The 18,052-nt window shown below is 39.1% G+C and overlaps 1 protein-coding gene across 1 annotated transcript; it reads right to left on the minus strand.

The window, feature by feature from the left end:
* Positions 1-727: 727 nt before the first annotated feature.
* On the minus strand, positions 728-14,160 carry LOC130291448 (extracellular calcium-sensing receptor-like). The gene is made up of 8 exons (XM_056540170.1): positions 14,064-14,160; positions 10,120-10,185; positions 8,682-8,897; positions 7,329-7,617; positions 5,036-5,869; positions 3,630-3,842; positions 3,411-3,534; positions 728-1,626 (listed from the first exon to the last, which is right to left on the minus strand). Exons 1-8 carry the CDS (start codon positions 14,081-14,083, stop codon positions 728-730), a joined length of 2,661 nt encoding a protein of 886 aa, XP_056396145.1. The 5' UTR covers positions 14,084-14,160.
* Between the last annotated feature and the right edge of the window lie 3,892 nt (positions 14,161-18,052).

Here is an 18,052-nt window from a genome sequence, read left to right on the forward strand (position 1 = left end):
AATAGTAAAACAAGAGTTAAATATTCATCCGCATTTGATAATTTCCTAAATTTGATACAGTTCTTATTATATCTAAGTCTTCAATGTAGGTACAAGTGACTATTGAAAGTAGGGCACATTGGGGAAGACTATCAACAGTAATACCTGGGAAAATTGGAATAGCTGACCAAAGCAACCAATCAGATTCCAGCTCTTTATTTTTTTGAGAACCTTAAAAGACTTGTCAAGGTTAGAAAACCTATCGTTATCGAGGGTTTATTGATCTGAAGGACTCACTATGTTCATGCACTACATGGAATGCCCATTGATTTTAATATATAAACAATGTAGTACTCCATTTCACCTGTGGTATTGCTGCAGAGCAATTGAATGCTGGTTGTCAGGTGTCCTTCTAATTTTTACTAATTGCTAGTGATTTCAAAAAATTAGGGACCATTCTAACAAATCAGGATTGAGAAAACTGGTCAACACCTTTAAACCTGTATGGTTACCTCAGGGACCTGCTTCACTATTTCCTTAGACTTTACCGCTTAAGGGTATATTCACACGCATAGCATATGCTGCATATTTGGAGCTGCAGATTTCAATGTAAGTTAAATGACTTAAAGCAGCATCAAATATGCAGCATATACTGTACATGTGAATACACCCTAAATATACAGAATGTTACTATCCACCAACTATAAATATTTATCTGTCTCTTTATAATATTAATTTACATTATGTTTTATTTTTTTGATGTTAAATATTGTTTGGTGTTCATCGATGGCCTCAAAAGGATTATGTAACATTTTGGGGCAAATATGCAGCACAGAAGTCCAAAACTAGACAATAGTATAGCAAAAATCTCAACAGCTACAATGTACTTGCCCTTAGTACTGAGATAGGCGGGGATGAAGGTCGACCAGACACTAAGGAAGGTCAACATGCTGAAGGTAATGTACTTGGCCTCATTGAAGCTGTCCGGTAAGTTTCTGGCCAAAAAGGCAACAACAAAACTGATTATAGCCAAGAAGGCCAAGTATCCTATGGTGCAGTAGAACATGGCAACCGATCCCTCATTACATTCCAATAGGATGACACCATTAAGGACTTCATAATTACGTTCTAGAAATGGAGGGAACCCTATCTGCCACACCAGGATTATAAGCACTTGGACAATGGTGGACATAGACACAACTAAGATGGCCATCTTGGACCCAATCCACATTCTAAGGTTACTACCAGGTTTGGTGGCTTTAAAAGCAATGACTACTATGATGGTTTTGGCTAAGATACATGAGATACATATAGAGAATATAATCCCAAAGAGAGATTGCCTAATTGAGCAGGTCGGTGTGACGGGGCGACCAATGAATACCAAAGGGCAGAGAAAGCAGAACATCAAGGACAGCAGGAGAACATAGCTGAGGTTACGGTTGTTGGCTTTAACCACTGTGGTATGCCGAAACTTGAGGAATACGATAAGCACCATCATGGTGGTGACGTAGAACATTATGGCTAACAATGTCATAACTAGACCCAAAGGTTCTTCGTAGGAGAGGAACTCAACAACTTTAGGAGTACATTTAGTCCTTTTATTGTCTGGCCAAAAATCTTCTAGACAACTGAAACAACGAACTGAATCTGAAACATAAAGAGTAATTTAAGAATATCAATATTTTAGAGCATGGAAACTGTATAGAATGTTAAAGGCTATGGTGTATGTACCATGGTGGCACACCATACTGATCTTATGGGCCCTTAGGGAGAGGGGGACCCCGTTCTGGTTTGCCCAATTTCTTTTCTATTGCTAGGGGGGCTAAATTAGACACAATAATAGTAGGCTTATTTCAATATTTGCTATGGGGCCCCCTTTTGTCAATGTACATCACTGGTTAAATGAGTTGTACAGAGGATGGCCCTCAAGTCAGGACCCTCATTTCTTATACAGAGTGAAGAGTGATCCAGAAAGAACTACTCTCGCTCATTTGCATTTTAATGTGTAATGCTTTATTACTCCTGTGGTGGCGCTGCAGTGTATCATATCCTTCAAGACTTCCTTAGGGGTGTTTCCTGAGGAAGTCGCTTGTAGGCGACGGAACACATGGAGTCCAGTGGCACAGCCATCCAAGTGTCATATTGTTCTTCATTTTATGGTCTAGTGCTCCATCCAGAGACTAAAGGGCTTGATATATTATTGTAGTTTGTATGCCTGGATATGAGTGTCAATAGCAACATTGTGTTATTTATGTATTGCATGTCACTTTATACCCATGTTAGACTGCTGTTTTTGATGTCAGAGGGTCAGCTTGATATTCTGTTTTCATTGGAAGGGAGTCCAGAGTGGGATTCACGCCCCCCTCCCCAGTTATAGAGGTGGTTCAGTTTTAAGCTTTTTAATAGTTTTTAATCCTATGTACATCTAGTCAACTATCCAATACAGACTTAATGTAATTTTTCAAATGTCAGTGTGTGCCTTATATTGACATAGACATAAATGGAGGGGGCTTGGCGTGATGTCACAAGGGGGCATGGTATGACATCACGTCTCCAGTCCCGGAAACAAAGATCTTTCCAAGACTGGCAACGTAGCCCGCATAGAATGCGGGTGCTGCTTGGAGATGACAGGGGGTTCCAGCAGCGGTCCCCCTGCTATCAGACATCTTATCCTTTATCCTTTCGTTACGAGATGTCTTTGGCCGGATAACCCCCTCCGCTCCTAGACATGTTATCCCCTATCCAAAGGATAGGGGATAAGATGTCTGATCGCGGGGGTCCCGCCGCTGGGGACCCCCGCAATATAGCATGCGCCACCCACCTGTTTCTGCACCAGAAGCGCCGGAGGGTCTGGGTCCCGACCACTGGAACGAAAGTCCTTGATGTCACGACTCCCCCCCCCCATGTGACATCATGCCCCGTCCCCTCAATGCAAGTCTATGGGAGGGGGCGTGACGGCCGTCACGCCCCCTCACATAGACTTGCATTGAGGGTACGGGGCATGACGTCACACGGGGGTGGAGTCATGATGTCATGGACCCTCTTTCTGGTGGTCGAGACCCTGACCCTCCAGCGCTTCCGGAGCAGAAACAGGTGGGTGCCGCATGCTATATTGTGGGGGTCCCCAGTGGCGGGACCCCCGCGATCAGACATCTGATCCCCTATCTTTTGGATAGGGGATAAGATGTCTAGGGGTGGAGTACCCCTTTAAGTATAATCTACATTGTGAGATGTAGCTGTAGTATACTACCCCTAATTTTGAGTACTGGTTCTAGTTTACGCTTTTTCCATAGTCAGAACACTATATATACATAGCCAGTATTTTGCTTATTCCTTCTTTTTTTAATAACTCCTCCATGTTTTCATATATCACTATAATAATAATAATAATACAGACAGATAACACATAAATAATGTGATAATGGACTCACTTGTTTCACTGGAAATCATTGACTCTGGGCACAGGACACAGTCATAACAGCAGACGGGTTGACCTTTCCGGGGCTTTTTCCAGTGTCCTGGAGGACAAACGTCACTGCAGACTGATAGCGGCAGCTGGAATGGTATCATATCATAGGATCTTTGAGAATTTTTTTTATGTTTTTTTTTTTTTTCATAGAATGGGAGATAGTTGAGAGAATTCAGGTTACCTGTCCTCCGGACCAGAAGATGGCGCTGCCATTGATCAAAAGCTTTTGATCTACGTGATCACTGAAGGTCCCAACTTTCTTAAATTGACTCCTGTTTTCCTTGAAATGCCAATTCAAAATGTCAAAGCTGCCGTAAATGTCTCCGTTGGCGTCAAATGACACGTCTTCTCCAGCAGTATTCACAAAGTGAACCCTTTTTAAGTAATGAAGTAGCTGTAATGGAATAAATGGATACATTTTGGGGTTACAGAATAGGCTTGTAAATTAGAATAAATATATTGATTAAACTATGATCATATATTGTGACCCATATAATCTTGGGGATATCATCTTGGGGCTGTGTATGATGTAGATACATAGACCTCTACAGACAAACAAATGTATCTGTATGGCCTTATCTTCATAACTTCCCTTCCCTCTTATAAAGGGAGGAGCAGTGAAGCCGGGGGGGCTTAGGCCTCATTCACATGGAAAGCTGAGCGCACAGAACCTATATGGTATAATGAGTAGGTATAGTATGACCCCAAAGTCACTATTGGAACTGGAGTATAACTTCATATGACATAAAGGTCCCTTAAACGTATGAACTCAACACACCTGTAATTTGGGGCCATGAAAAAAGTTTTAGCGAGGGGAATTGGGTATGCCCAACCTCAACAACTACCATCAAGCTGCCAGATTAGCCAAATTGGCACAACTACATGCAGGCTCGATTGCACCTCAGTGAGTGGCCATAGAGGCGTCTGTGGTCCCGACGTGCCCTAATACTCTTCTTAAATGGATCCTATAAGAAGTAGCCCCCCTCCCCATATTGACCCTTACCCTGTCCCCCTTTGGGACAGCCTCAAAACACATTATTTCTTCTAGTCGCCACATATTCCGGCTGCCCCAATTATTTGTACTCCGATTTCCTGCCTGGTGGAGTGTCCACCGTTTCTTGGTGGATACATAAATGTTTATTTTTTTTGCCTTTGTTGACTTTATTCATAGACTGGGAATTAAAGTTCCTAAAATGGACAGAGGGGTCAGCAGAGAGCACTGTGGCCAGACAGAAAGGAAGTTAAAAAAGAAATGAACTTCTCGTGGAGCATATAACAAGTACTGAAAGGATTAAGATTTTTTAATAGAAGTAATTTACAAATCTGTATAACTTTCTGGTACCAGTTGATTTAAAAAAAAAAAGTTTTCCAGCGGAGTACCCCTTTAAGTCCTAAATCCCTTCACATGGATATTGTTGCTGTACTTATGCCTATACATTTGCATATTTTCCATATCTTTTTGAACTGAGATGTTCATTACTTTATTTGTATGGACTTTTTTTTTTTTATAAAACTCTTTGAAACAAAAACAAAAAGTTTAAGAGATGAAATACCTTTGCTTACTTACTCGACATCTATGATATTTACCTGCCATGGTTGTATGTTATGTTCATTGGCACAAGATTTTTCATGAAAGGGTCCTTCTCCAGGCCTGCAGTGCAATAGGTTGTGAAGAGCATGAGCAACGGCATAAACGGCATTATGGGCCATGGAGACAAATTGTGATGTTGGGTCATTGAATTCTGCCATGTCATTGGTCACCAGCTTCTCCAGTCCTGTACAGGTCTTATTGACCTGTCCCACATTTATTGCATGTATATTCACCTCACCCTCTGGCCATTTGCAGTTAAACAGCACCTCCCAAAAAGTTTTGACAAATGGCAACTTTGCGTATTTACTTGGATTGAAAGTCTGTAGGAAGTTGGAAAAATTGGGAGGAATCGCTCTACTTCTTGCAATTCCTATGGTGCCATTAAGTATGGTCAAAAACTGCTTGTCAATAGGGGGCGTGCTGTACCAAGCTTCTGTACCTATCCAAACTTTTCCATTGAGATTTTGTTGAAGGACCTCTCGAAATATCAAGAAAACTTCTGCATTACTACAGTAGAGGATGACCACTCTGGCCATTGATCGGCCAACATTTTCTACAGTCTTTGGGATTTTATTGTTGAAGGGACTAAAAGAGACTGTTTCGAAGAATTCGATGCAGATTCCATTCTGGATGGCTTCTCTCCTGAACTCTACCACTCCTTGTACAAAATAATCTGCTGAAGACGCAATAACCCCAATCCACGTCCACCCAAATTTCTTGCACAGTCCAATCAAAGCTTGAGGCTGGCTCCTGGTACTTACAGTGGTCCTTATAAATGACGGGAACTCAATTTTGTTGCTCAAGGATGGTATAGCGGCTACATAGCTGACCTGAGAATATTTATTGAAAGAAAGTTTTTTTTATTATTGTGTCCTACATAGATACAAGGAAAGAGACAACCTAATGTCTGATGTGGGTGAGGATTGAATCCAATAGGACTGGTTATCCTGCATTATCCTTTAGTTTTTCCATTCAACTCTGGTCTGTCTAAACTATTTGGTAAAAAAAAAAAAAACACACAGGGCATACAGCTGATTTGATGTGAACATTAGACAATCTTTGGAAGGTACCAGAACCCATTAGTTTTAAGGGTTTACGGTGATCTGGGTAAATATGTTCTATACTTATCAAGTTTGGGAGAAGGGCCTGTCCTAATCGGTGGTAAAATAAGTCAATTTTGATGGTAACATGGAAGTAGAAATAACTTAAAGGGGTACTCTGCTGGAAAACAATTTATTTTTCTAATCAGCTGTTGTCAGAAAGTTAAACAGATTTGTAAATTTGTAAATCTTAACCCTTCCAGTATTTACCAGCTGCTGTATGCTCCAGAGGAAGTTGTGTAGTTCTTCCCAGTCTGACAAAGTGCTCTCTGCTGACACCTCTGTCCATCTGAAAAACTGTTCAAATCAGGAGAGGTTTGCTCTGGAGATTTGTTTCTGCTCTGGACAGTTCCTGACATGGACAGAGTTGTCAGCAGAGAGCACTGTGGTCAGACAGAAAAGAACTACACAACGCCCTCTGGGACATACAGCAGCTGAAAAGTATTGGAAGGGTTAGGATTTTTGACAGTGACAGACTTTGGACAGTCCTCTGAAAAGAATATGATCACTGGGTGTCTTGGTGATAGGACCCCCAGCGATCAGCAGTAATCTGAGGGAGAACCCAAAGAAAGTGTTCACCTTTCCTTCAGCCACCACAGATGAAAATAAGTATTACAAGGTGCCTGTTTGAATAAGAGGACTGTCCACAAAATGCATAAAACGAAATGGAAAAGCGCTCCATAGCGTAAAATCGCCACTGTAAGGTTCAGTTTAATGCAATAAGGAACTCTTACCAGAAGCGGTTGTGTGAACTCACACACAACAATGATCTGCAGCCTCCCTGACCTTACGAAACAAAGCAGGAGACGACTTCCACAGAGCGGTGGGTGGATAACGGCGCTGACCAGGAGAGGACACGTCCGGTGGATAAAAATAATTTATTCAAATACAACGTGTTTCACCGCGCTTGCATGGCTTCATCAGGCATCCGCTCTGTGGAAGTCGTCTCCTGCTTTGTTTCACAAAATCCAACGACATGCTAGGTCATCTAGGGGTAGGGTGAAGATCTTTTTAGCAGTTCTCCAACCAACTGATAACCACAGCAGCTACTTGAAATTTAGACTCCAGTCTCACTAGTAATCTGGTAGGATCTTAGCTATGGCTTTGGCTCATAAGATGACATTCAATATTGCAATATCACAGTTTATCTTACAATCTTGCAGATTTCTATGGCTGGCTGTCCACCTACCTGAGGAAACCTCCATAGGCCAAGCACCCTTGCGGTCGCCACTGATGGGCTTGAAATGTCTCCAATGACTGCAGGTACAATAGGCTTGGATCCACACTTGTAATTTGGGATTTGGTTATCGTTACTTGACACAGTCTGGAAAATTGCCTGAAGGGAACCTGATTCAGAGTAGCAAGAGTCAAACATCTGGAACCCCAGTGTGATGTTGGGTAGAAGATTTGGATTTTCATTCACTTCTTTGACAGCAAAAATCAAAGCCAGGATGGACTTGTACAGATCTGAGCTGAACCTGAAATGCACAAGTTCAGTGCGTTAGTATCTACTATATGAAATCTTCACACAAGAAACAAGAAAGTTAGACGAGTACAACATTCAGGACAGATAGACAGGGAGCAATGATGGAACCGGTGAGGCGGGGGCGTGACGGAGGTGCGGCAACCGGTTTCACGCACTGAGGCACTTCCTCTGGCCCGTACGGGCCAGAGGAAGCGCCTCAGTGCGTGAAACTGGTACGGGCCAGAGGAAGTGCCTCAGTGCGTGAAACCAGTACGGGCCAGCGAAAGCGCCTCAGTGCGTGAAACCGGTTGCCGCCCCTCCATCACGCCCCCACCTCACCTGTTCCATCATTGCTCCCTGTGTATCTGTCCTGCATGTTGTACTTGTCCAAGTCTCGGAATAAAGCTGAAATATGAAGTTGCATCCGTGTCTGCGGTGAGTGCATTATCTCAGTTTTCTCCTACGTGTATTGGATCTACTATATGAATCCTACCTTCATACCTAAATTGTTCCCATTAAAAATACTTCTCCTTGCTCAGACCCATAGAGTCAGTATTATAACAATGTTACTATTAAAAATATTAGTAAATTAGTAAAAATATTCAACTTGGTTTTGTCAGGCTCAGGGCTTATGCACGCATCCATATTGTGCCTCTGTATAACCAAGTTGTATGGACCATTGGTATAGCGGTATATGGGGCCCTACCAAGGCGGTGCAGGGGTAGCAGTCTAGTCAAATCTAGCCGGTTTCATCTATGGGGTGTCCAAAGATTTCTTTGCCCCAATAGAATATAATAGCACTATACACTTTAGGCCTGTTTGGGCCGATAAAATATTTCCATTCCGAGTAAGGGCTCGGAATGGCAATAAAATGAAAAACAAAAAATGGATACCCTATTCCCCGCCTCCCATTCCAGATGTTAAAGGATAACAGGATGTACTGCTCATCAGGGACCAGCCTGGTAGGTTTATTTTATTCTATGTATAAAAAAAAACGGAACCATGTAAGTGGCCCACATTCATTGATTCCATCTCTACTTCACATCTGACTTTGAATAGGCAAAATAGGATACTCACGCATCACATGGATATGGAGGTGGTTGTATGGAGAATGTGACCACTGGCCGAGTAAATGATGCACTAGTTGGGGTGAGCAATCCCAGTATGATGTCTCCTTCCTCAGTGTAATTGGCCATTGCTTTGGTGGAGAGCGAACAGCTGGACACTGGTGTCCCAACCGAGCAGAATGGCAAAGTCATAACACAGAGATGAATATAGAAACGCATTGTGTACCTGGCAAGATGAATATGGTCAACGTTTATAGGCATCAAGAAGATGAAGAACATTACACATCATCAGTCTATATGAGTGGTCCACAGGCCTTCAGGACCCTGCCGGGAGTTACTAGTCACAGACTGGAGTCTATAATATCTTATGGTGGAACTGATAGGGATGGATGTTTCTCTAGAAATAAATATTACTAGTTATGTATACTAGATTTATGGGGATAGAACGTTGATCCAGGGATTTATTCCGATGCCATATTGGAGTCAGGAAAGATTTTTTCCTCTGTGACACGGCAAATGGCATCAGCCTCATGTTTTTTTTTTGCCTTTCTCTGGATCAACACCATAGGGTTTCAGGTTGAATTTGATGGACTATTAGGGTTTAATCTTTCTTAAAGAAAGAAATTAGAAAACGGCAGATGGTTGGTTCTAGGCTCAGATTATTCTTTATGGGGGAGATTTATCAAAATTTGTGCAGAGGAAAAGTTGCCCATAGCAACCAATCAGATCGCTTTTTCATTTTTATTTTTCGGAGGCCCATTCAAAAGAAAAAGAAGGGATCTGATTGGTTACTATGGGCAACTAATCAACTTTCCCTCTGCACAGGTTTTAATAAATCTTCCCCAATGTCTCTAATTTTTTCATGCTATGTTTCTCCTACAAAATATCAATGTTGAACAGAGGCTCAGGTTTGGGGCCACCAAAGTAGATGACTCCGAGGACATGTGCCTGTCTACGTTTTTCCGTAGTGATCCTTGTAGATATGATTGTACATGCAGGACACATAATATCATCGATGAGTTCTAATAGGTTTTTTGTGACTTTTCCCATAAGAAAAAGACCCTGGTGGCTCCTAGTGCCTAGTGATTGACTCATAATGGCGTAGTCTTCTACAAGACTCTTGTATCCCATTATTGGGGCATAGCCTGGAGTAACCAGGTACAGTCAAGTACATTACAGGTTCCGCTTGGAATATCTTCTTTCATGTCTTATTTTTACCTGCTTGGCTTATTCCTTGTTTTTTGGAATTTATGATCCCACCAAAAATAATAAGTTTTAATGACAAAACAGTAATAATCATCAAAATATTATTAATGCTTTTTCCATCTATCTATCTACCTATCATATATCTATATACACATATGCACTGATATTTAGAGTAAACTCTTAACCCAAAAACTTATCGATAACTTTATTGTTGTGTTCAGACAAACACAGAGAGAACTTACCTTCTACAACCAGCAGACTCAGGGAAGCCAAGAGTGAAGCCTTGATGTGAGCCGCCCATCGGCCTCCTACAAGGGATTTATATCATGATCGGTCAGTAGGGAAAAATGTTTTTTGTCCTAAAGGAATTTTCCACTATATACATAATATTAATCATTATAATTTCATACACATAATTATGTTATTCTCTGTAATTGCTTAGAGTGTAATGTAGATCAGAAATGTAATTGTCGCTGACACCCAGCTGATGCTCGGAAGGAAATATATTTTACCCACCTAATATAAAATAATAATAATGGCAGTAATAATTTTTTTAAATGCATTTGTTTTAAAAAAAAAATTAAAAACAAATTTAATTTAAACAGATTTGTAAATGACTTCTATTTAAAAGTCTTAATACTTCCAGTACTTATTAGCTGCTGTATGTTCCAGAGGAAGTTCTTTTTCTTTTTGAATTTCTTTTCAGTCTGACCACAGTGCTCTCTGCTGACACATGTCAGGAACTGTCCAGAGCAGGAGCAAATCCCCATAGCAAACCTCTCCTGCTCTGGACAGTTCCTGACATGGACAGAGGTGTTAGCAGAGAGCACTGTGGTCAGAGAGAAAGGAAATTCAAAAAGAAAAGAACTTCATGTGGAGCATACAGCAGCTGATAACTACTGGAAGGATTAAGATTTTTAAATTAAAGTAATTTACAAATCTGGCACCAGTTGATAAAAAAAAAAAAAACTTTTCCAGGGGAATACCCCTTTAACCACTTAAGGACACAGCCCATTTTGACCTTAGCCCCTTGAGGATCAGGCCATTTTTCATTTTTGCACTTTTGTTTTTTCCTCCTCCCCTTCAAAAATCATAACACTTTCAATTTTCCACCTACAGACCCATATGAGAGTTTCTTTTTTGCTCCACAAATTGTTCTAACATCAGTCATTTTATAACAGAATCTATGGCAAAACCCCCAAAAATTATTCACCGGATTGTGGAAATGAAAAAAATTTAATTTTTGGGGCTTTCGTTTCTACGCAGAGCAATTTTAGGTAAAAATGACACCTTATCTTTATTCTGTAGGTCCATACGGTTACAAGGATACCCAATTTTTATAGGTTTTATTTTACTATTTTAACCCCTTAAGGACTGAGCGTTTTTCCGTTTTTTCACTTTCGTTTTTTCCTCCTTACCTTTTAAAAATCATAACCCTTTAAAGTTTTTTACCTAAAAATCCATATGATGGCTTATTTTTGTGCTACCAATTCTAGTTTTTAATGACATTAGTCATTTTACCCAAAAATCTATGGCGAAACTGAAAAAAAATCATTGTGTGACAAAATTGAAGAAAAAACGCCATTTTGTAGCTTTTGAAGTGACCAAAAATGCACAATTTTGGACTTTGGTATTGTTTTTTACATGTTTGTCCGTGCAATTTAATTAAGATTAAATTCTAATAGTTCGGACATTTACGCACCGGTGTTACCACATCTGTTTATTTTTGTGTACATTATTTTATTTAAAAAATGGGGAAAGGGGGTGATTCAAATTGTTATTAGTGAAGGATTTATTCACATTTAGGAACACTTTTTTTTATACATTTTTTAAAGAAAACTGCAATTTTGCTAGTTTTGGGGGGTTTTGTCATTTTTTGCTCAGTGATCTGTAATTTTTATTGGTACCACTTTTGTGTATATGTGACTTTTTATTTCTTTTTATCCTGAGATGTGATGTGACTGAATATTGGCAATTTTGGACTTTGGTATTTTTTTACGTTTACACTCTTCACTGCACAGGATCATTAACGTAATATTTTAATAAGTTTGACATTTGTGCACACAGCGATACCAAATATGTTGATTTATGTTGATTGGGAACTTTCAGTTCAATAGAAATGTTTTGCCCCCTTCTCCAGATCTGTCCCTACACACAATCCTGTCTCTGAGCTCTACAGGCAGTCCTTTCCTCCTCATGGCTCTGTAGTTGATATACATTGTCAGCTGTGAGACGCTATATAGACAGGGCCGTGTCTTCCCAAATCCTGTCCAATCAGCTGAATTTACCACAGGTGACTCCGACCAAGGTGGAGAAACATCTCATAGATGATCATAGAAATGGGAGGAGCCAGAACTAAATATCACGTGTCATAACAAAGGGTCTGAATGCTTATGTCCACGCAAAATAGTTTCTTTTCTCCTTTTAAATCCGTTTGCAAGAAATAAAAAAAATATATTTTTTTTTTAAATATTTTTAATTTTTTTTAAAATATGTATAAGGTGATTCTCGACCCAAAAGCTTACCGGTTGGTTTGTTGCTGTATTCGGACATATACAATCAGCAAAACGTACAGCCTGTTAACACCTTATTGTATCCCTATGGTCCTTTTGCAAGGCAATTAAAAGATGATCTTCATCCTCAAGGAATTTTCCACCATATAATTAATATTCATCATTATATTTTTAAACATATAATTATAGTACTCGGTGTAATTGTATAGAATTTGGATCACCAATATAATTATTGCGGGTGCCAAGCTGATGCCTGGAAAAAATATATTTTAATTGATTCTAATAAATATAAATCTGAGCTTTAAATATAAAATACAAATGCTAAATATTATTATTATTAATAATAATAATCATATAAATTAAAAAATCGTAAGAAATAATCTATGTCCTTATTGAAAAAAGTTTTTTAAACATAGTATAAAAAATAAAATTTGAAGAAAAACAAGATAAATTGAAAACTGGCTTTCAGAATGTAAAAGAAAATTGCTCATCATTTAATACGGTGTAGTATAATTTTTGTCATATTTGTATTTTGTAAGAAAAAGGAGAAATCTGAAATATTTAGACAGTAAATGTTGATCTTGAGCGATCACAAGAAGAATGTAATTTTCTGAAATAAAATCACCAGCTTTTATTCCATGGAAATAAAACCATATACGCCTCTTGGAGGCGCTAAGACTGGTATCATGATCTTCCCCGTATCTTCAGCAAATCCAACTCTCTCCCCGCCCAGTGGCAGCATCATCCTAGCACCATGCACAGTTGAGTGACAGCGCCTCCTGTCCTATCAGTGGCCAGAGCACTGGGCCAATCAGAGTTAGGCTTGGTGTTTACGCCTTTCAAGTGGAAATTCAAACTGCGCTGTGCTGGCTTTTTGAATGTGATTGTATCTCATTTCACTCTTACCAGCATTTGTATTCCACTTGTCTATTTTGCTATTTTGACCTCCTAAATTTGCACTTTGCTCTCCTGGTTTTGACCTTGGCCTGTATGACCTACTTTGTTTGCCTGTTTGCCTTTAGCAGACTTTTTGTGTCTTTGTACTTTGACTTGTTTTCTGGTAAACCCTTTGTCTTCTGACTTGGTCCCTGACGTGTCTGACAGATACTGTTTTGGCTTGTTTGACTATTCTACGTTCTGCACTTATTCAGGGTGGGGAACAAGGTCTAGTTGGAGGTTCGTCACCCAGGGTGGATCGTCAATAAACCAGGCTGTGGGCTCCTTCTGGGTTGCACATCTCCCTGCCTGACGTAACAACTGAGTTCACACTGTATTTTGTGGATGCGCAGCAGATCTGCACCAGGATTAGCCCCGCTGTCATTCATTGGGGCTACTTCCCAATTATCCCACTTGTAATTAAAGACATGCCCCTTATTTTCAAGGTACATTCACACACACACCTCATCAATACATTTTCATTCATGAAATATCTACTCTGTAAACATCCCTGAGAACAAACATGTGCTCCAGACTTTTTCCACTGGATATGAACAGGGTTTTATTAGCCCCATACACCTACAAGGGCAGCAGGGGGAATACGAGTCTGTGTACAGCAGCCTGGACAACCCTTGGGCAATCAGTGTTTACCCCCCCCCCCCCCCCCATTCTGGTCCAAGTTTCTGTTTACTGCTGTAATGCATTCTCAGGCAGCTTCATCCTCGTCTTCTGCTTACCTGCCCGTTCCATCCTCCATACTGGCTTATTACTAAGTGCTGCTTTTCAGCTTCTCCATGTTTTCCTCGCCTCTGTGTCAGAAGAAGACTTCTCTGCTCCATGACCGAACACTGCTACCACAACTCGGCGTTGTCTGACAGTACAAAAAATCAATCAACAGTATAAATTACATACAAAAGTATCCCCTCTTATTATCCCACCCCCGCCCATATATGCCTGCGTGGAGAGGAAAAAAAGAGAAAGGAAAAAAAAAAAAGGAAAAGAACCACATACAACAGTTTCCCACCATAATCCCCAAGTGGTTTCGAACTCTTTCCTTCTTTTCTTGGAACCTCCGATTCTCACCTTCAAACTTTTTTATTTTATTAACTAACTCTATCCACTCGCTGATATTAGGTGCCCTCGACGCAAACCATGTACAAGCAATAAGGTATTTAGCCAAGATAGTCAGTTTTGGTATACATTTTTTTAGCATGCCCATCTCTAAGTCACACCCAAGCACCACAGAATTTATATCCCATGCACCCTTATGATTAAATTTACTTTCAAGGAGTTCCCTGATGTGCCCTCAAAAATCAACTCCCTTTGGACATGTCCATACAAGATGGACAAAGTCGGCTCTACTTTGCCCACATTTTGGACAACTATGATCACTTCATTAGTAAGCATTTCAAACGTGTTTAACTCCCCATTTCTAATAATTTGCCCAATGTATTTATTCTCCAAGTGTACCCAAGACCCTGAATCTATTCCTTTATTAAATTCCACAAGGTTTGAGTTTCCCCATACTGGGGTAAACTCAAGACTATTTACCACCTTACAAATTTGTTTAATTTTACTCCACACCTTATAATACAACCCAAAAAAAGGACAAAGACTTCCCTATGTGTCTCCCTGGGTGCGCTTCCAAGACTTCTATTATCTCATCAGATTTTCCTTAAAAACGAGTTCAGCATATAATTTAATATGGGGTCATTCTTCCCGTTCTTGATATCTTGTGCCTTAGCAGCTAAGAAATAGTTATAGAAATGCGGCAACCCCCATCCCCTTTCACCCTCTAAAAGGGTCATATTTCTATACTTTATTCGTACTCTCCCTCACCCCCATATTAATTTATTTAACAGAGCTTCCAATCCTTTAAACCAATTTCCCTGTATCCACATGGTGGAGACTCTGATGACATACAGAATCTGAGGCAAAATAACCATTTTTAATAGGGCCACCCTCTCTGATTGATTCAATAACATTTTACCCCATATATCAATTTTTGTTTCAATCTTAAAGAGCAAGGGCATTAAGTTTGTCTTTACACGTGAGTTTTTCCTGGCCTAGATATCGATTCCAAGATATTTCAACGTAGCCCCTTCTTTAAGAATCGTTATATTAGAGACTTTCAGCATGGTCCCTTCTATCACCGGGAGCAACGAGGATTTGGATCCATTTAATCATTCCTCCACGGATATTATATTCCTCCAATAGTTTCCAGAGGAACCTCCATTCCACCCTGTCAAAGGCCCATTACCGAGTGCTGCTTTTCAGCTTCTCCATGCTTTCCTTGCCTCTGTATCAGAAGAAGACTTCTCTGCTCCATGACAGAACGCTGCTACCACGACTTGGCATTGCTAAGCTCCGTTGTGTTTAACCCTTCCAGGAGTTGTACTCTCATGCTATCTACATTACTACTCTGCTACAGTCATGTCAGGCGAGAAAGGGGCAATTTAGGAATGAAAACCTGAGTCCGGTATTGGAGGTCTTGGGCTTCCCGGGATCCCAGGGCCTTGGCAGGCCGGCTAAAATGTTCACCTTATATTCTGCCACTGGTTATAACTCATTGCAGAATGTCCGTCCAGGTATTTAAAAGAAAACCCAACAAGTGTTTTGCTATGTTCATGATCTGGGAAACTAGTCTTGTAGATCAAAGGAAAAAATTTCACTATGCTTTAAAATCTATTTATTATTGTTATAATTTATAAATAGAAATAAATATTCACATTTTATTTAAAATTTAGAATATGAAATAAATATAAACAACTATCATCATTATTACTACTAATTACAGTGAAATGTCTTTGAGAAGACCACCAAAATTTGCATAGAAAAGTGATATTTTATGGGGATGGTGTTCCTGAAGAAAAGTGTTGCAATACAAAATGTGTGGGGGACTGAAAGTCCGCCACACAAAATCAGGTCTGGATGAGGGGTAGTTTCACTGTATTTGGATATCATAATTAAATTAGCACTGTTAGATACAAAAACTTTTTATATGTTGTACATTTTGGCAAAACATTAACCCTTCTAATATACTTCAAAAGAAAATCTTATTTCTTTCATTCTTTCATATATATATATATATATATATATATATATATAATGGCTTATAAATGACACCCCATACTATCCAGAGCATAATCCTGCCCGGCTGCAGCATCATCTTTGTCTCAGTTGAAGCACAGGCAGGGACAAAGTCCAGGATGTGAGGACTAGCACTTCTCTGTGCTCACTCCTGTCCCATCAGACTGCAGCAGGGAAGAGGAGGTTACAGAAGCCTGCAGTGATTGGATGAAGAGACACAGCACTCAGGGAGTAAGCAAAGTCATGCAGAGTGAGGACCCGCCCCCTCCAAAGCACAGAATGACAAACCAAGCGAGCAATAGAAAGAAGGTATTCAAGAAAGAAATATAGGTGCTAAACACATAAAAATTATATGTAAATGATCGGGTTTAGGTACTGAGTAAAGTAAAACTATATATATTTTTTGTGGGTTATGACAGGTACTCTTTAAGAATAATATAATAGTTGTAGTTCTTTTAACAGGGTTAATTGCTAATATTAACATTTTGTACAACTATTTAAAATAAATAGAGTTAAGGAACACATTTTTTAAATAGTAATAAATTACCAAATTGAAAATAAAACATTAATATTTACATAAGATAGAGGAGTCCAGCGTCCAGAAACTCGGAGGATAATATTTATTCACCAGATGGTCATAACAGGAACACAGGGTACAGTGACGCGTTTCGGCTTTACAACAAAGCCTTAGTCAGTCATACATGGTGTATGACTAAGGCTTTGTTGTAAAGCCGAAATGCGTCCCTGTACCCTGTGTTCCTGTTATGACCATCTGGTGAATAAATATTATCCTCCGAGTTTCTGGACGCTGGACTCCTCTTTCTTCTGTTGTTCATTTGGGCGATGTCCGCGCCCTGTCCGTGCGCACCTGGGGTGAGCTGAAGCACTGTTGTTTCTCTATCTTATTAATATTTACATGTATAACTAATATTATTTTTATTTGATTTACATGTATAGCTAATATTATTTTTTATTTGATTTAAATGGTTCATTGCTAATTTTAATATTCATTCAACATGAATATGTATATTATATTAATGAACTAAAGAATGAATTAAATAAATAAATAAGCATATATATATATATATATATATATATATATACATATTTATAGCATGTGCATTGCAGAAATACATATATATTATCATTCACAAATGTTTTCTTAATGTTCTCTACAATTTTGTACTTTTTATTATAAAATTAATTTAAAAATGTTTTTTTAAATTACAAATTTCCTTCACAAAATAATTTTAATGGTAACACATTTTTATTCTTTCTACGATACCTCTGTCTTTTTTTTATTCTAGCTGACTTGTTACCTTTAATTGATAGGAAGCAATCACAGCAGTGGGTTAAAGAAAAATTGAGATTATATATCATGTCTATAGGACAAAAACACAGATGGAATCTTTTTCATGCCAAACTATACTGCAAAGTATCAGTCTTTAGCCAGAAACACTGCTAGGAACAATCTGGAGACAAACTAAATTTAATCTGTCTATGATGCCAACGTTTGATTTAAAATAAATTAAATAAAACGTTTTTATTAAATTAAAATTGTATTACTTTTTTGTTTTACAATTTTCTTACATTACAATTACAATTACAATTTTCTTACAAGATTACATTTTCTATC

Source organism: Hyla sarda, chromosome 9, assembly GCF_029499605.1.
Source record: "Hyla sarda isolate aHylSar1 chromosome 9, aHylSar1.hap1, whole genome shotgun sequence".
NCBI classification, from domain to species: Eukaryota; Metazoa; Chordata; class Amphibia; order Anura; family Hylidae; genus Hyla; species Hyla sarda.